Below are 19,713 nucleotides of genomic sequence, written 5' to 3'. Positions count from 1 at the left end.
TCATTTACAAAAATACACCAAGGCACACATTCTGCCATTGTACCCTCATCCTCTATATAGGGCTAACACCGACGGTGCTGATTCTCAATGCAATATTTACATACTTTTAAAACCAACATTTACAAAACCTTGTGTGTGTGTTTGTGGTGCGGGGGGGGGGGAGGCACAATTTACAAATCTAAATCAATGAGTTTAAAGTATAATTTAAATACTGTGCTACAGTATGAATGCAGCATTTAGCAAAGGTCTGTTCATAACCCACAATTATCCATTTCTTCCCTTCGCAAATGACAAGTCTGTTTTGCGGTCAACAAGCCGAAAGGAACAAGTTGCTTTAGAATTCCTGAAGATGTAAGCGGCAGCGAATCGAGTTCTCTGTATTGATCAGGGCCCCTCAAAATGTCCTGTAAACTCATAAACTATAAGCCACTCAACAGCACTGATGTTTGACACCACTCATTTCATGCCTCTTGTATCCTTAACTCCATACATTATGAAATAAGGCGATCTCAGAAGCTGTTGTAAGCAAATGACAGCAGCCGGAATAGAGTTTAACAGACCACATTGAAGTGATTAAATACAAACATGTTTTCTTGAAAGTCACCGTTATCTAAAGTGCTACAGAAAGTAGTGGGACGGTCCTGGCAGTCGCACATTAAAATTTCAAAACAAAATAAAGCTCGAATCACCTGCTATTCAATAATAGTCTCTTTTGACATAATTAAAAAATAATAATAATAATGTGGGGTTTCACATTTTAACATGCGTCACATAACACGGCAAAGCACAGAAATCCAGGTCAGTTTCCCAAGTTTTTCTTCATGTTGTTTTCACTTTGAAAGTGTGCTCAATATAAATTTTATTCCAGAATATTTTTTTTAACAAATTGCACTTGTGGCAAATTAAACCTCAAAGATGTATAGCTGAGAAAATGTCCCAAGCAACCACAAAACCATGTAAATCTACCCAGTCCAAGAAGGGTGAGGGAGGAAAAAACCCTGTGATCCACACCAAATGGTTAGATGTCATTGCCTGGAAAATAACCACTTTTGCTTCCAAGGACACAAAAATATCCCTTTGGTTGACAATACTAAACTTTATTCGCACAGAGTTAACTAGCACCTGACACCAAGCACATTTCAATGAGAAAAAAAATCCCATGGGTTTAACTGATCTTACTTCCAAGTAAGTGTGTTTTGGATCTCAGGCTACCTAACATCCCACTCCTTGATTCGGAAACAACTCCTAGGAAGTACCCTAAGTCTCACTAAAAATAACTGAGAATTGCTTCCACACTACATTATTAAGATTTGGGTGCAATACTGAAAGAGTTCGTGCCACGACGAAAGAAGACATCACCCCTGCAGAATCTACTGAAAAATATTATTCCATCTTGCCATCTGGGTGAACTAAACAACAAACCGCTTATACTTGGATTAAAGAGGACTACCAAGACTGGTTCTTAGCATGCTAAGTGAAAGGCTCATGAATTGAGCTTGCTTGCAAGTACAGCTGTGATCCTATACACATTTACTTGAAGTTCAGTGTGGCTTACTTCCAAGAAAACATGTTGAGGCTCAAGCTACAAGTTCACTTAGGATCTGGACCTTGGTGTCTTCAAAATCCATGGGCAAGAACTTTAAATGCTCGAAAACAGAGTTAAATGTGAATACCTCAGCTCCACCGAGTTGTGTATCACACTGCAGGTCTTTTTTAAAAAAGCAATTCAGGCTAACTCAAATGCAATGTTATGTTTCCAGGTTGTTTATTTTCAACATTTCCCCTTGTTTCACAAAGAAACTCAGTTTCTACACAGATTTCCACAAGTTACGGAAAAGTTTCCAAAACATCTTAACCTTCCGATTCCCACAACGTTTTCTTTTTCTGCAGCCAAACTCAAATAAATAGAAGCTGCGCATCCACTGTAAAAAAATAATAATGAGGCGATACTGGACAGAATGTAAGCTGTCTCATCTGCAGAATCCAAAATGCAAGATTAAAAGCTAGGTGTGCAAAAGTGGCAGCTGCGCCATTATGGGCCTCAAAGTTAAAAGGATGCATTCAAACTATTCGACACGAAACATGGCCCAAACATAACAGCACTGAACATCTGTTCTTTCTGTAGTGAAGACGTGCCTTAAAGGAACACTGGACATTAAACACAGCAACATCTCTAGGACTCCAATGTGCACAGAACTGTACAGATGAACTACACTTTTCTTTAGAAAGAAAAATCATACGAACATCTGTTTTCCCAGTTCCCAGCTGAGCAATTATTCTCCGCATCATCTTCGGAGAGAGATTTTAAATTATGCAATGCACATGGTCACCCACACAACAGAATATGGTCCTGTCCAAAACAAAAGCCAAAAAAATGCAAGAGGAGGAACGCGAAGGGCCAAATGGTTGTCGAAATGTCTGGTCCCTTCTGCGTCAGTGCCTTTTTAAATTACTATTCTGGGATGCCGAGAACCGTGGTTTCTGCTTTCAAGGGAGAACTGGGATGGCGAGTGCAAAAAAAGTTTGAACACGTAGAAGTTTCCTTCCCAAAGTTGCGCGCGCCCCTTGCCAAGAATAAAAAGCAGCAGTGGGCTTTTGCAAAAGTCTCTTTTCTCTCTCACTCCTGCTCCCCATCCCGCCCGCACACACCCCTCTCCATCCAAGAGCCCCTCTCCAATCCCCTCGCCCATCTCTCCTTACCTGCTCTCGGGGGATGCAAGGCAAGGAGGTCCTGCGATGGGACTTATTGCCGCAGCCAGCCATCTCGGCGGAGATCATCGAACTGGATCTCCTCCTGCGCTTAAAAACCGGCACCTCTTCCTTGGCCGGCCGGGCAGCAGCAGCAGCAGCGCCACAGCCCGCTCCTTCCGCCCCTTCGGTGCCTTCCTCCTCCTCCTCCGCCTCCTCCTGTTTCCCGGCGGCGCGGCGGCGGCGCAAGGCGTGGCGCGCGTAGCCTGCGCCAAGGATGCCCAGCAAGGCGAGCAGATAAGCCAGGTAAGGTCTCCAAGGCGCGCGGATGCTCTCCAGGGAGGCGAGCGAGGCGATCCGCAGGGCGCTAGTCAAGGCGATCATGAGCACGCCGTGGCGGAGCCGCAGCGCTAGCCATGTCCCGCCGGCCAAGCAGCCCAGCACCACCCCACTGGCGGCCAGCGAGAGCAGGCGCTCCTCCCCGGGGGCCAAGGCCAGCTGCGCGAGCGCTTCCCCAACGCAGCAGGCGGCCACGAGCAGCGCCGCCGTGCGCAAGCGGACCCCGGCGCGCAGCAAGGCCCAGCCCAGCCAGAAATAGGCGGCCAGGAGGAGGCAGCACAGCGCCGAGCCCGGGATCGGGGGCCAGCTCGCACCTGGGCCGGGCGCCCCGTCGCCCTCAGCGGCCTCTCCTCCTTCTTCTTCTTCCGCCTCTTCCTCGCCGGCGCTGCGCACCAAGCGGGTCCCGAGCGCCAAGAGCAGAGCCAGCGAGCCTGCGCCCAGAGCGCAGGAAAGTTTGCAGCACGTCCAGACCTTGGGAAGAGCCTCTTCTTCGCCACTCCTCCAGCCTCCTACCCGATGGGGATGATGGTCATTCTTCTCATTGCTGCTGCTCTCCACTTCCTCCGGCCCAGCAGAGGAACAGCAGCCGTTGCAACCGGCGCCTAAGGCTCCCTCTGCCGCCGCTGCAGACGGAGAGTTTTTCTCCTCGCCCGAGCTCCAGCTGCCTTGGCTCCGGACCCTGCTCGCACAGTCGCTGCTCCCAGCCATAGCGAGAGGTCTTTTTCTTCTCTCCCTTCCCACTTTCTCTCCAGGTGGGGGAGGAAATGCAACTCCCAACCCCTTCCCACCCCCACCCCTCCAAATACTTTTATTTGCTAGTTTTCCACGCGCGCGCAAGTGTAGCGATGCCCCCAAACAGCGCCCTTGCAAGGGGAGGGAATTACCAAAAAAGTGTCCCGAAATATATTTTTCCCCTACTCCCCTAAAAAACAAAAGCCAAGCTGAAGTAGGTTTGAGGGGCTACGTGCAAAAGAAGCGAATGTTGTTGCTGTAAAAGTGGAAACAATGTTAATTCAGGAGGAGTTGGGCTCAAGAAGGTTGTAATGCGTTTCAAAGGGTTTGGAAAATCCAGTCTCCGCCAGCCCAGGTTTTGTTCTGTTTTTTGAAAGAAGGCAACCCAAGACCCTAAGTATTGCTGAAGGCTGGCCAGGCATGGGGCTTTCTATATCCGGGAGGGCTGCAGGCTGGTGCTCCTCTTAGGCCATGGGTGCTGCGGGGCGTCCTCGCCGCTCGGCCCGGGGAGGAGGCGCGCAGGGCGGGCGGGCCGGAGGCTGCTCCTGCTGCTGGGAATTCCTTCCCTCTCCCGCCGCCTTTCTTCCCCGCGCCTCCGCCGCCGCTTCCTTGATGCTGCCGCTCCGCGCGCCTTTCTCACTCCGCCTTCCTGCTGGGGCGATCCTTGCCGGCGGGATCCCGAGCAGAAGCCGCCGATCGCCGCCGCCCCCCATGGCTGGGGACGAGGAGGAGGCGGCTGCCGCTCATCGCAGGAGCCGAAGGTGGGGGAACGACAGCCGATGCAAAGCGGGAAAGTTTTGGAGGGCTGCGCAGGAGAGCAAGTCCCAGACGGGGGGTGGGGGTGGAGAAACCTCTTCCTCCTTCGCTTCGCGCGGTGCCTTTGCAAAACGAAAAGGTCCCGGTGAGATCGGCGAGCCGCGAAGAAGAAAGCTCGAGCGAGCAGACCTGGCGAGGATTTTCTAGCCTCTTTCTTCCTCCCCCACCCTGGGTCGGTGGGAGGAAGGGGGCTCGGAGAGGAAAGGCGTTAGCCCCCGCCCCTCTTTTTCCCCCCTCTCCTTTTCGTGCAAGTGTGCACCAGCTCCTGTTCGAGAGGGGAGGGAGCCGGAGGATCGGGCAGTGTTTGCTGCTAGTCCTTGCACTGCTCTGCAAACCGGGTGAGTGAGGAACTAAAGGAGAGAGAGAGAGAGAGACTCAGATAGCACATGGATTTCCCGTTGGTTGGCACCTCCACCACAGCCTCCAGGCAGCGAGCACCTCGTGGTGGTGGTGCTACAGGTCACAGTCAAATTACCTTGCTGTCCTAAGCACTCCTACTCTTGGGAAGGAAGGCCTGGCATGTTCAGGTTGTACTAACCATGTGTGGGATGGGGGCTTATCATCACAGATCCACACACCTGGAGAGTATTTACACACTTTTTTGGAGGGGGCTTGTTTCTGTGCAATTGTGCTTGGGCATTGCTTTCGGTGCCAACTGGCAGAGCTTTCTGCAAAGGGTGCCCATTTATTTCGACAGGCGTCTGCACCTCCACACTCTGCACAAGACAGGCCTGCAAGGAAAAGTGGTGCAAATAACTGCGTGCAATGTTTGCTTAGTAAGTTCCACGGGGTTCACTTGGCACAGGATTGAAGCCACAGCAGGGCATTTGCCTGCCTTCTTCCCAAGAATTAAGCCCCTAATCAGGCCAGTGGCCCGCCTAGTCCAGCATCCTGTTCTTGCAGTGGCCGGTCTAGGTGTTTATGGGGAGTGCAAACAGCATCTGAGTGCAACAGGCCTCTCCCCACCTGCAGTTCCCAGCAATTCATACTCCTTCCCCACTCCTGGCAGTAGAGGCAGAACATAGTCATCAGGTCCAGTAGCAATTGATGATGATGATGATGATGATGATGATGCTTTATTTATATGCTGCCCATCTGACTGGGTTGCCCTAGCCACTCTGGGCAGCTTCCAGCAAAATATAAAACCACGGTAAAACATCAAACATTAAAAACTTCCCTATAAACTTCAGGTGTCTTCTAAAAATCAGATAGCCTTGTCTTCCAGGATTTAAAATCCTCTTTTAAAGCCATCCAAATTGGTGGCCATCACTGCTTCTTCAAGGAGCAGATCCCATAGTTTAGCAATGCGCTGCGTGAATCAGAATCGTTGAGTTGGAAGGGATCACAAGGGTCATCTCGTCCAACCCCCTGCAATGCAGGAATCTTTTGCCCAATGTGGGGCTTGAACCCGCGAGCCTGAGATGAAGAGTCTTTTCTTTGGTCTGTCCTGAATCTTCCAACATTCAGCTGCATTAGATATCCCCAAGTTCTTCATTGGCGATCACTCGTAGCCAAGTAAGATTGTCTTCCATAAACACGGATTTAACAATGAGTCCCTAAGTGATTGTAGAGGCCAATTCTGGATCCACACGTCCTTCCACAGTGGGGACATTGGTTTCTGGGCGGGAGTTGATCATGGTGTGGATTTGCCAAGCGTGCCTTCCTCTTAGCACGTTTCTCCCTTGCATCCTGAGTTCGAGTGTCTTCAAAGCCCATGACACCTTTGGTAAGGGCTGTTCTCCAACTGGAGCGCTCTCAGGCAAGTATTTCCCAATTGCTGGTGTTTATACTACATTTTTTTAGTAGTATATTTTTAGTCACAACATGACCAGTCCAACAAAGTTGATGTTGAAGAATCACTGCTTTGACACTGGTGATACTTGCCTTTTCCAGTACACTGACAATAGTTCACCTGTCTTCCCAAGTGATGCGTAAAAATTTTCAGAGACACCACTGTTGGAATCTTTCAAGGAGTTGGAGATAGCGTTTCACAAGCATACAGTAAGGTTGGTAGTACAATAGCTTTGTAAACAAGCATTTTGGTTTCCCTGCGAATGTCTCGGTCCTCACACACTCTGCACTTCAATCTGGAGAAAGCTGCACTCGCAGAACTCAGGCGATGCTGGATTTCGGCATCAATTTTGACCCTTATGGAAAGATAACTGCCTAGGTAGGAGAAATGATCAACATTTTCCAGCATTACACCTCTGAGTTGGATTTGAGTTGGAGTTGGACTTGGGAACTAATCCCACAAATCCCGAAGTTCTAGTGTTTTGACAGAGGAGTGAAGTTTTAATTCTCCATAACACACATAATTCTGTGCTCTTTTATCATGTCCCCTCTTCCTCACCTTTCCTCTAACCCAGCCTTTCTCAACCTGTGGGTCCCCGGATGTTGTTGAACTACAACTCCCATCACCCCTAGCTAGCAAGGCCAGAGCTCAGGGATGATGGGAGTTGAAGTCCAACAACATCTGGGGACCCACAGGTTGAGAACCGCTGTGTCTAACCTAAGAAGCCCCAAATGTCATAACCTTTCCTTAAAGGGATGTAGCTTCATCTGCAGGAAGCAAGCCCACAAGAAGAGCTCTGCTGCAACAGGTCAAAGGCCAATCTAGTCTATTTCAAGTGATGATGATACTGCTTTATATGTACAGAATAGAAGGGGGCTAAGCATATTTTATACTTCAGCCCAGAAGCTTGAAACATTCTGAATGCAAAACATTTTTCGCAGAGCATCATTTGTATGAACAGTGAGCAGAACTGCTTAGTTTTACAAAGGGACGAACTGGGTTCCTTTTTTGGACAGGATGAACTTGAACTAGTTAAATGAACTTTATAAAGGCTCTGTTCCTTTTTCAGTGGTACCATTTTAACTAAACTGGAGAACCACAGCCTTCCATCCCTTAAAGGTTTAGGGCACATCCATGCGTAATAGAACCTTTCCTGCAAGTCCAGAAACACACAGGCGTTTGTTGTTTGCAGGCCTAAAGACCTTCATTCTCACAGCCACAGTCTAGGTCAACAGAGAGTAGCAATATATTTAGCACGAAACCACAGAGGGGGGGAACCTATTTGCCAGCTTGGGAACACTGAAAGCTAAGGAATCGGCCGATCGGAGAAGGGAAATTCTCTGGCCTTTCCACCCCGCAAAATAAATCACTGGTTTTAAGATTTCAAGGTAGTTTCAGCGTCTTAATATTTATTTGTGTCTGTCTGAGGTTTTATGCCTTGTTCACTGTCTGACCCTGTTGGGTTAAAAGGACAAGAGGGGAATATGCATCTGTTCTGCTAGATGCTGTCAGAGGGCATCGCCTTAAATCGTGACTTTCCACAACCATAAGAGACAGCGGCAACGGAACACAAAGTGGAGGTGTAAAATAATTCCCAGCACACTTGCAGCCAACACATGTTTGTCACTAGCAGCTTTCAGAACACCTTGGGATGGCGCTGTGGAACTGAGCACTAGCTAGATCCGGTTTTTCAGGAAACCGGGATTCTGAAAAAGAGCGTCCCAAAATCTCCTGGAGGAGCGGGATCAACTCCCCTTTGAGGAAAGGTTAAAATACCAGCAACTCCCCAGGTGTGCACGATCAGCACGTGCACTCCCGCAGATGCATGCAACATTCGCAGTGCCAAAAGGGAGCAGAAACGGGGGCCCAATGGGGCAGGGCGGTGGCAGAATGCAGGACCCCCCACTCACGTGTCCTGATGATGCATGTGGCAGCTAGGAACAGAATAATAATAATAATAATAATAATAATAATAATAATAATAATAATAATAAATAAAAGGTAAAGGGACCCCTGACCATTAGGTCCAGTCGTGACCGACTCTGGGGTTGCGGCGCTCATCTCACTTTATTGGCCGAGGGAGCCGGCGTACAGCTTCTGGGTCATGTGGCCAGCATGACTAAGCTGCTTCTGGCGAACCAGAGCAGTGCACGGAAACACCGTTTACCTTCCCGCCGGACTTCTACTTGCACTTTGACATGCTTTCAAACTGCTAGGTTGGCAGGAGCAGGGACCAAGCAACGGGAGCTCACCCTGTCACGGGGATTCGAACCGCCGACTCTAGGCTCTGTGGTTTAACCCACAGCGCCACCTGCATCCCATTATTATTATTATTATTATTATTATTATTATTAATAATACCCCATTTCCCCAGCCACTCTGGGCGGCTTCCAACATAACACTAAAATACATTTAATTAAACATTAAAAGCTTCCCTAAATAGGGCTGCCTTCAGATGTCTTCTAAAAGTCTGGTACTGTAGTTGTTGTTCTCTTTGACATCTGATGGGAGGGCGTTCCACAGGGCGGGTGCCACTACCGAGAAGGCCCTCTGCTTGGTTCCCTGTAACTTGGCTTCTCACAGCGAGGGAACCGCCAGAAGGCCCTCGGCGCTGGACCTCAGTGTCCAAGCAGAACGATGGGGGTGGAGATGCTCCTTCACGTAATCCTCCTCCTGTGCAAGTGGGGATTCCCCTGTATTAGGGGCTTTTTAGTTTAGGTGGGAGGTGAGCAATGGGGAGCAAAACCTGTGAATCCAATTATGTGTGAAGAAAGTGGGTAGAGATGTTTTTCTCCCTCCTAAACTAGAACCCGGCACCATCCAATGACACTGAATGTTTGGAGATTAAGGGCAGACACAGACACTTCTTCACACGGCTGGTGAACTATGGAACTGGCTGCTTCTTGATGGAGTGATGGCCACCAAAGGGTGGTTTTAAAATTCGCGAGGATAAGGCTGTTCATGTCTGCTAGCTGTTATGGCTGTGTGCTCCCTCTGGGTATCGGAGGGCGGTATGCCTCTGAATACAGCTGTTGGGAATCGCAGGTGGTGAGAATAGTATTGTTCTCAAGTCCTGCTTGTGTGCCACTGTGAGAGCAGGATGCTAGATTTGGTGGGCCTTTGGCCTGACCCAGCAGAGCTCCTCTTAAGCTATTTGCCTGTACCAAAGAGCCTGGATCTTTGCAATGGTTCCACACGGATTGTTCAGTAAGGATAAATCAGATTTAAGAGGCCATTTCACATATTATACAGAGGTCAAGCTGGGTTTGCCACCTGGTTTAAAATCTCTGTCTGATCACATCTCCTGGCCATGCAGAAAGAGGATTGCCACAGCCACACAATGCATTTAAGACATCAGCAGGCAAAGCAGAAGATTCATAGCTTGAGTCCGGGTGACTCTCAGGAATGCATAAGAAATGTGTCCCACCGGAAAGAGGAAAGGGGGAAGTACACATGAAAGCTCTTCCTGTTAAACCCAGAGGCAAACTTTAAAAAGTTACTACTCTGTATTTGGGAGAACCAATACAGCCTAAGTGACTCAGGGATTGTCTTTAGCCATTTTGCCAAGTATGGATGTCATTCATTCAGATTTAGTCATAGCAGGGTTTGGGGGTTTTTTAAAGCCAAAGAGGCCCCCAGAGAGGCTTGCATAGATCAGTAGTGAGACAGTCCCTGCTCTCAGCTTACAAGCTAAAAAAACATAGCACACAAGGAAAGGTAGTGTGGAGGGAAGAGGAAAAAAGAAAACTCAGACATTGTTCTTTTTTTTCTTTTTTTAAAAAGTAACTGGGATAGAAACCAGTCAGGTAGGCTGATGGAACGGCTGCCACTAGGTGACAGTTCAGGAACAACGAAAGACAGTGATCTCCCACAGGTCTGTTTCTCTTCTCCTCCTGCTCTGCATCTCGATAAAAAGGCTGCCACCTACTGACACTTGTACTACAGTGGAGGCTGAACCATTGGGTGAAGAGGACACTGCTTCACCAAGCTCATTCTGCACTGGCTGTCAGCCCTGGCTGTCACCTTCCTCCTAGTATCAGTGCAGGGAGGAGGGTGGAGACAAAGCGACAATAAATTAGCCTCACCTATTGTTGGCTCTGACTCAACCTCCCTCCTTCCCTACTGGGCACCAGCCACCTCTGTTGCACCAATATAGTAATTTGGGGACTAGGTGCTAATTCTGGGCAACTCGACTTCAGATACATATTAATTTCTTTGAAAAAGTGTGCTATTTTTCATTAATACTTTGATCAATATCCTGTTCTTTTCTTTCAAGCAACCAACAGCATGAGATGGGTGTGATGATGAATATACTCGCTGATCACAGAGGATCATCTGTTTTTACTTGCCAGTGCAAATACAATAACGTTGTCCCAGAAATTGCTGTGAACTAACGTAAAGCCGGCAAGTGTGAATATTTTATGCGGAGAATAATTCTAGACCCAGAAAACCCAGGAAGGAAAGAAACACACTATTCAAAGAATTTAAGTTTGGCACTATTGAGGTTACGGAATTCTGCCTTATCAAATGCAAGGAGCTTCTACTCCTCAATACAGTTTGCTGTGCGTTTCACCGCTGTCTTTTAAGATAAGTCAAAAGCACTCCCTCGCCAAGACATACAGAAATTTGCGATCCATTTAGCCAAGTCCAGCCCATCAAGGGGAGGCACCTCAGTCCCAGGGGCCAAACATTCATCTCTAGGCCTCTCTCTCTCTGCCCCCCCAAACTCCCCCCAGGGCACACCCTTTGCTGGCACAGCACAACACCCTAAGTGTTTTTTGCCTGGGTTCCAAGTTTATTTTTATTTATTTATTCAAATTTGTAGATCTCACAGTGGCTCGCGACATAAAAATACAAGATGAAAACACATAATAAAAACAAGAACGAAAAACCGCAAACCAATAACCCCCCCCCCCACCGCTCCCACAAACACATTTAGAAGAGTATCGAATGTTAATCGTATTTCATTCATTTATTAAATTTGCACAGTTGTGCAGGCCAGCTTGTGACCATACAATTGGTGTACCAAATCAATTCCCCGGGTACAAATAGAGGCATTCACGGCAGCTGCCACTGCTACAAAAAAACCTCCCACAAACCTCTGAATGCATCGAAGTTCTGACATTATTCAGAAGCGCTCAAAGTGCAAGGGACACTTCACCTAGTTTCCAATGGCATGGGAGTAAGCAGAGGTGTTTACAACACAATCCTGTGCACATCTACTGCAGCGAGTTCAATGAATCCTGCTACCAGGTATGTAGGCATTGGGCTGCAACTTTAATGCTTGCTACAATGGCCTGATGGCGGCTGTTTGGCCCCCGGGACTCTTGCCACTCTTTCCCCCAGACCACATCACTATGCAGCTCCATAGCTCCATTCAGCAGCAACAGCGCTGCATGGAGGTGCCAGCTGGGAAGCAGAATACATTCCTTGCCCTGGGCTCCGGCAATCCATGCTATGCCACAGCCTCACAGGGTGGTTGTGGGGAAAACCACGTACGCTGCCTTAAGTTCCCCAGAGAAAAAGGCAGTACTGTGGTACCTCAGGTTAAGTACTTAATTCGTTCCGGAGGTCCGCTCTTAACCTGAAACTGTTCTTAACCTGAAGCAGCACTTTAGCTAATGGGGCCTCCTGCTGCTGCCACGCCGCCGGAGCACAATTTCTGTTCTCATCCTGAAGCAAAGTTCTTAACCCGAGGTACTATTTCTGGGTTAGCGGAGTCTGTAACCTGAAGCGTAGGTAACCTGAAGCGTATGTAACCTGAGGTACCACTGTATGTAAATGTAAGAAATAAAACAAAGAGCTGCCTATTCAGCATGTGAATATTGCCCTGAAATTCACATCACAATGTCAGGGATGAGAAATAACCACCACCACCACCCCGCAGGCTCAAATGCCTAGCTTTTATGTTTTACAGTCCAAGACTCTAATCCAATTCCTTTTGTCAGCTGGCTTGAAGATACTCTCCTCTATTCATGTTTCTTGTGAACCACCCTGTGATGTCCAGGTGAAGGGTGGTATAGAATTTGATGATGATGATGATGATGACGACGACGACGATGAACTAAACCCACACTGGCAGCAAGTACTATACAGTCATATCTCATGCTGTGTCCGCTTCAGGTTACGTGTTTTCATGTTGCGTCCCGCAGCAACCCAGAAGTACCAGAATGGGTTACTTCCAGGTTTCGCCGCATGCGCAGAAGCACTAAATTGCGCCATGCTTACATCAGTTCCGTATTATGGACGGGCCTCTGGAATGGATCCCATCTGTAACACAAGGTTCCACTGTATGTAACGTGTCTTTATATTGCTGCAGGATGAGTCTCAGCCCTTCAATGGACCTTTCGGAGCCGAGTCTGAAACGGCTTCTCTTACAGTCTGTTGTGCCTCCGTGCTGGGAATTGACTGTGATAACGCCGCGTGATGTTTACCAATGTGTAGCGCGGAACTCATTGCCAGTTACTCCTTATCGCATGTTATGACGATCACACTTGAAAGAAATGCTATCAGACAAACCACGATTGTTTTTTAAATATTTGCGTATGTGCATTAGGTTTTTATCGCTTGTTTGCTGTGCATGGCTATTTATAAGCACTATCAGCCTCTTGCCAGGGCACCTCGGAAAGCGACGCCTATTTTGTATATGTGCGATTATTACAGGAATATGATTACAGGCTGATAGTCGCTGCCTGAGGCAGCATTGTCCTGACCTGTGGAAGGCAATGACAAGTGACCTAACGTCCCTGGAGAAGTTATCCCACAGGTATCACTTGACGCAGGGTGTCCACTGCTGACAGTACAGACCTGCAGCCAAAGACATAACCAGTCAGTTAGGAACAATCCTGACCATATTGATGCAGTAATAAGTTCTGCTACAGGGTTTCCCAAACTTGGGTCTCCAGCTGTTTTTGGACTACAACTCCTATCATCCCTAGCCAGCATGGCCGGTTGTCAGGGATGATGGGAATTGTAGTCCAAAACATCTGGAGACCCAAGTTTGGGAAACCCTGTTCTACTGAATTGAGTGAGCCTTACTCCCAGGAAAGCGCAGTTTGGGTTTCAGCCTTAAACTCTTCGCTCCTATGCTATTGCAGCTCTGCTGGGTTCCCCGAGTTACTGTGTAACTTTTGAAAACCAGCTTGCTAAGCAATGACTCGTTTACGAGCCGCGGTTTAGCAGAAATCTTTACTGAGATAGTGCAGACAGTTTGATCTCAGTGAAATATTCTGTTCTGCTTATTTTACTGTTCCCTAAGCCCTTTGGATTGCAGTCATCTGGATTGTTGCTGGGGATTCAGCCGTGGTACTTTTCCCACAGCAGCCTTCAACCAATATCCGTGTATGGTATTTATAGCGCTTATCAGATCGAACGGCCGTGCGGGTTCCATCCAGCGCCAATAAGATCCATGGGAGTTTTTTTTGTCGCCGACTTCAGCTGCGATTGGACCGGACTTCTCTGCCAGTGAAACCTGTAATAAAATTGCTGGTCGTTTGACCTTCGCTGAAAAATGCAGAACTCTTAAATGCTTCTGGAGCATCTGGAAAAGGTTACTAAATCCTGCCTGACTAGCTAACAATGAGAGTGAGTGTAAGAGCTGGGAAGCTCAAGGATAGGAGATCTCCTGCTCTCCACAATTCCCCTCCTTTTGGAAAGGCTTGGGGCGAAATAAGGTGGCAACCCTTTGGCTCTTGTTTACCAATTCTTGGGGCAAACCATAGGGTTGCCAACTTTCTATACTACTCCTGCTCTTCTGTTTGATACACAGAAATTTAGCAGGGAACATTTTTCTTCATGTGGTAGGGAGAAGATTCACCTGTGCTATTTCAATGTGTTGGGCTTCTGTTAAAGGATACCTCAGACCTGAGGGCTGAATGTGGTCTTCCAGGCCTCTGGACTCTCCCCACCCCCATCCGGCCACATCCCCCACTGTCATCTGAAGACAGCCCTGTACGGGGAAGTTGTATTGTGTGATGTTGTATTGTGTTTTTACTGGTTTTTGTTGGGAGCCGCCCAGAGTAGCTGGGGCAACCCAGTCAGATGGATGACATATAAAAAATTGATGATGATGTCCTGAACCCATGGCCTACCAGGCTGCAAGTCATGATGCCAAGCCTGGTGTTCAAAGTCTGGGGGTCAATCCATGCAAGCGGAGTCCAAAGATCAAGAAATGCAGTCCAAGGTCAGCCAAGTCTGGAGTCCAGCCGCCAGGATACAGTCCAGAGTCAAACCCAAAACACAGTCCCGTAGAGGTCCAGGAGGAGCATCTAAGCCAGGCATCCCCAACCTTCGCCCCTCCAGATGTTTTGGACCATAATTCCCATCATCCCTGACCACTGGTCCTGTTAGCTAGGGATCATGGGAGTTGTAGGCCAAAACATCTGGAGGGCCAAAGGTTGGGGGTGCCTGATCTAAGCCAAGGTCCATCAACATGGGCAGTTGAGCAGACCCAGCATCTCAGCTCTGCGCCCCTGTTGAACTTTGCATGCCTATTGCAGCATCTGGGCTTGACAAGGCAGGTGACCCTCACCTGCACCAAGTCTACTCCAGCTGGGGAATCACACCCTTCCTCCCAGAGCTAGTGAGCCCCACATAGCCAGCTGTGGGCCCTTGCCTGCCTCAACCTCCTGGAGCACCCCTCTACTGCTCCCTCTGCCTCAGAGCCTGCTGTGTTCATGGAGACAGGGGCCCCTCTTTGGTGTGGCATGTCCTGCCCTGTGAAACACCTTGCCAGCAGAAGTTCAGCATGAGTCATCCCTGCTTTATTTTAAATCTCCTTCAAAAACTGCATTGTTCAGGTGGGCCTGTTTTGGAACTTGATTTTCTTTTTTAACCATTTATTTTGGATATGTTTTTGATGGTTTTGCTGATGCTATTGTAATCATTGGGTTTCTGTGTTCTACATCCCCTTGTCATGTTTTCTATGGAAAATGTTTCAAGAAGGATGACATTTCACCTTGGATTGACTAGACTTTGGTGCGGAGGAGGGAGGACAGAGAGTGAGCTGGGTCCCTGTTCCTGGAACCCTACGGCAGCTGTGAGGCTTGTCTGTGTGGTTGTTATTACCACAGGCTAACTCAAACACATGGACAAATATGGAATGTGCAAGGGAGGCCTAATGCATTTAGGGAAAGGACGCCCAAAAAGAATCCACATAAATAAATGAAGAGAGGCTTTTATGAAACGTATCGACTGACTTCATGTCTCGATTCCACAATTCCACTCTGGGGGAACAGATTAAAAGAATATCTAGGCCTTTAGTCATCCAGTCCATCTCTTGCAAACAAGATGGGTTTTCATACAACCACTGTGGAGAATAGTGTCAGAGGTAGCAGAAGCGATATAGGGAAGGTTCTGTTGTTGTTTTCTGGGGGGAAAGTTAAAACTTTTATAAGTCACTGACAAAATATGGGGAGAGGAGGAAGGATAATTCATTTTTGGTTACTTCTATATTTACATGTTACTGTATATTAATACCCACTTCATAAAAAGAATGTTATATTAATACCCACTTTATAAAAAAGAAAGAAAAAAGAGTAACTAGTTCTTTTTGTCTTTAAGGAAACATAACATTTAAAAAGGTAGGGTTCCATTTACTAATTTAGCTTTGATGTCTTTGTCCTTTCTTTTTTGTTAAAGTATCAATAGAATCACTTTTAATTTCTGTCTTACAGATGAAGTCACACAAGGCAACTCCTGAAGCAAAATTCATGGGAATTAAAGGCAACAGCCCAGGAGTAAGTCTCACTGAACTTGAGCAGGACTTACTTCGGAATAGGGATGGATGAAAAGTCCCACAGCCAACTACAGCCAAGTCCTAATCAGTTTGAGTTGTACAGTGGTACCTTGGTTCTCAAACTCCAAAAACCCGGAAGTAAGTGTTCTGGTTTTTGAATGTTTTTCAGAAGCCGAACATCCGATGTGGCTGTCGCCTATTGTTTTCGAGGGACCTGCACCAATCAAAAGCTGTGCCTTGGTTTTTGAACATTTCAGAAGTCAAATGGACTTCCGGAATTGATTAAGTTTGGCACTTTTGTTTTTGCTATTTATTTTGTGTTTTTGTTTTTGAGGCTTTTTTGCTTAATTTGTTTTTGTGACTGTGTAAAACCCAGTTGAGCTATTGATTGATTGATTGATTGATTGTGTGACTGCGGAAATGGATAAAAGCCCCCCATCCAAACAATAACTATCTTTAGTGCAGGTAAGATTTTTTTTTTTTAAAAAAATTTATCATCTACAATACCTCAGGTTACGGACACTTTAGGTTACAGATGCTTTAGGTTACAGACTCCACTAACCCAGAAATAGTACCTCAGTTAAGAACTTTGCTTCAGGATGAGAACAGAAATCGCGCAGCGGCAACACGGTGGCAACAGGAGGCCCCTCAGGTACCTCAGGTTAAGAACAGTTTCAGGTTAAGAACAGACCTCCAGAACGAATTAAGTTCTTAACCCTGGCTCATCCAGCAGAGCTCATGCCTGGGTTCAGATGATACACTAAGCATTGCAGCAAAACAAGTAGCCGCAAGCTCCTCTCCAGGAGCCCACACATTAAACCATGGTTTGGAATAACATGACATGCAAACAAGGCCTAAGTTTCCTGTTAGAACACTGGTCTTCAAAGGTGAGTCGCAACAGGAGCACTGCCACCATGCAAATATATGGTAAAATGTTAAATGTGTGTTTGGGTTAACAGTGGATCCTAGGTCAGAAAAGGCTGAAGACACCTGTGTTAGAAGGATAGATATAACCATGGTAGTATAATGGAGGTCTGTTAAAAAGAAGTTTAAAATCTAGCCTGCAGGATACCAGTTTGGCAGTAAACTCTCCAGTGATTTGACCTCTATGCGTTGGTTTTTTAAATCCTCATTATTTTTAATGTGCCCATCTGCATCTTACTCTCCCTTGTTTGTTTCTTTTTTTCTCAAGTCTCCCATTTCCCCTTTGTCTTCAAAATATTTATAAGTAGAGGATTAAAAAGAAGGAGGAGGAGGAGGAGGTTTGCTTCTTCTTACAAGCGTCAACGCAGGGCATTTTGGAGAGGAAATGGGTTGCGCATTGTGCTTGCAATTTTATGTTTCTCTGATGTGAAAATGACCTTCTTTGGAGTGGTGTACACAGATGACATCAGTGGGAGAGTGCCATGCAGTGTTATTCATGCCCTATTTCTTTGAATAAATTAAAACGAAATGTGGGTGAAGAGCCGCTTGCTTTGTGCTCCAGTCTACATTGTGTTTTGTTTAGAATATACACAGAGAGCAGAACCGGGTATATGAATCTTATACGTGAAATTCAGCCCTCCTTATCTCTTTGCACCCTTTCTTAAATCCAAATTAAATAGATGGGAGCTCTTGCACGCCACTTGCCATCAGGATTGGGCAAGAAATGGTAGAAACAGGAGTCCTATGTGGCTTCTTTCAATTTCTAAGGAATGGAGTAAATGGGGGAGGGGGAGAGAGATAATAGTCCCTTATTAATTTGGATGCATGGTTGGTTAATTAGTTTCAGATCAGTCCAATGCATTTTTACTCAGAAGGTAGTCCTGCTGCATCTGCAGGTAGGGCGGGGAGAAAATATCAATGGAAATCCTGGAACACTGACAGTCTGACTTTGTACAGCACAGCTTCCTATGTTCCTATGGCAACTCCCATTTCCAGGCTAACTAGGAAAGTCCAAAATGCAGGCAGTTGGGTTGGTCTATTAGGAAACATACAGTATGCACACATACCAGGGAGCAGCAGTAATTAGCATCATACCCAATTTGTGAGAATCAGCTTGAGTTCCATCCTGTGCATTGTGTCTTGGAAGTTAAGTACAGTGGTACCTCGCAAGACGAATGCCTCGCAAGACGAAAAACTCGCAAGACGAAAGGGTTTTGGTTTTCTGAGTTGCTTTGCAAGATGAATTTCCCTATGGGCTTGCTTTGCAAGACGAAAACGTCTTACAAGTTTGTTTCCTTTTTCTTAAAACCGTTAATACCCAGGGTGCATTGCTTGAAGAGGTGCAGTTGCACGCGGTGTGGTAGCCTTTTTTGAGGTTTTTGAAGACTTTGGTGATTTTTGAAGCTTTTCCAAAACTTCTTTTGAAACCGTGCTTCGCAAGACGAAAAATTCACAAGACGAAAAAACTCGCAGAATGAATTAATTTCGTCTTGCGAGGCACCACTGTACTGCTGAATGCGGGCGTAACTAGTGCACAGGTTTAACTTGTAAGCCACATTGCGCTTTAGCAGAAGATCTTCAGCCAGCTGAAATTTGACCTTTCGCATTTTCATTAGAAATGCAAACAGTCTTGCAAAGAAGTGTTGCCAGCTGAGCTGGGAGAGAGGATTTCAAAAGGTCCCCACGAATGCACAAGAATGTATTTTGGGATGAAACATGATGAACACATGCCAGTTCTTGCCTTTGCCCATCTCCCGTTCATCTTTCTTCCCTGGCTCAAAATATATGCCAAGATCAAATTCCCAGACCTTCCCAGTGCCTGAGTAAATAAAGTTGGTACCAAAATTTGAAGCACACGTAAAATGGCCAACATGTTCTTTTGTACATATTTCTTGGCAATCAACTAGAATCCAGTGATGTGTTGTGAACCCAGAGTCGAAACTGTCCTGAATGCAAGTATGAAGCTTGCATTGTGATTTGTGGGGAGAGGGATTGAGAATGCATTGGTTTATTAATGATACATTGCCACAGAACCTTTCATTCTAGCAGGAGCCCCAATTTTTCCATTTCTGACAACAGGAAGAATTATTATTATTTTATCTGATGTCACTGCCAGTTTGGCACAGATTAACAGACTTGCTGTTTATTTATAATCTCTTCCCCAGTCAACACAAAGCCAAATTATTATAATTTATTTCCTCCGTTCCCTTCACTGTTGCCTTCCACCATGTCAAGATTTATGACTGCAAGCTCTTTGGGGCAGGGACCTTTGGTTTGTGCTACTTTGCAATGCACCAAGCTCACTGATGATCCCTCAGAAAGAAAGAACACCAGGGCAGTAAGCTGCTGGTAGCCACCTAGTCATTCAAAAGGAGTTGCAATTCCCTCCCAACAACAACGTTAGCAATAAATGGTACTGAAACTGTCTGTTACAAGTATCTAGAGATAGGAAATTATTAAAAGAATATTTTAACCCTCTAGAACTACATATTCCGATTCATTATCAATGGCTGCTAGCCACAATGGCTATGTTCTATGTCCACTGTCGCTGGGAATCACAGATGGGGAGAATTGAGGCTGCCATACATTGAGATTTTCCTGGACATTACTGGCATTTCAAAGGTGGAATTGACATACTGGGGGAATTTCTGAAAGGTAGCACTTTGTCCAGGATCTTAGGCATGTT

The 19,713-nt window shown here is 46.6% G+C and overlaps 1 protein-coding gene and 1 long non-coding RNA gene across 2 annotated transcripts in view; one reads left to right on the top strand and one right to left on the bottom strand.

Annotated features, from left to right (window-relative positions):
* The window catches only part of PDE3A (phosphodiesterase 3A), a 278,612-nt gene extending 273,693 nt beyond the window's left edge, over positions 1-4,919 (bottom strand). The window contains exon 1 of the mRNA XM_028746828.2: positions 2,701-4,919. Within this exon, the coding sequence (XP_028602661.2) occupies positions 2,701-3,735 (1,035 nt within the window). The 5' untranslated portion in view covers positions 3,736-4,919. The remainder of the gene's footprint in view (positions 1-2,700) is intronic.
* LOC114605485 (uncharacterized) lies at positions 2,852-17,583 on the top strand. Its single transcript, XR_013394444.1, has 2 exons — positions 2,852-2,994; positions 16,042-17,583. It is a non-coding gene; the product is annotated as an uncharacterized LOC114605485 (long non-coding RNA).
* Positions 17,584-19,713: the final 2,130 nt, after the last annotated feature.

The sequence above is a fragment of the Podarcis muralis genome, chromosome 10, assembly GCF_964188315.1.
Source record: "Podarcis muralis chromosome 10, rPodMur119.hap1.1, whole genome shotgun sequence".
NCBI classification, from domain to species: Eukaryota; Metazoa; Chordata; class Lepidosauria; order Squamata; family Lacertidae; genus Podarcis; species Podarcis muralis.
This window is presented reverse-complemented; position numbering and strand designations above follow the sequence as displayed.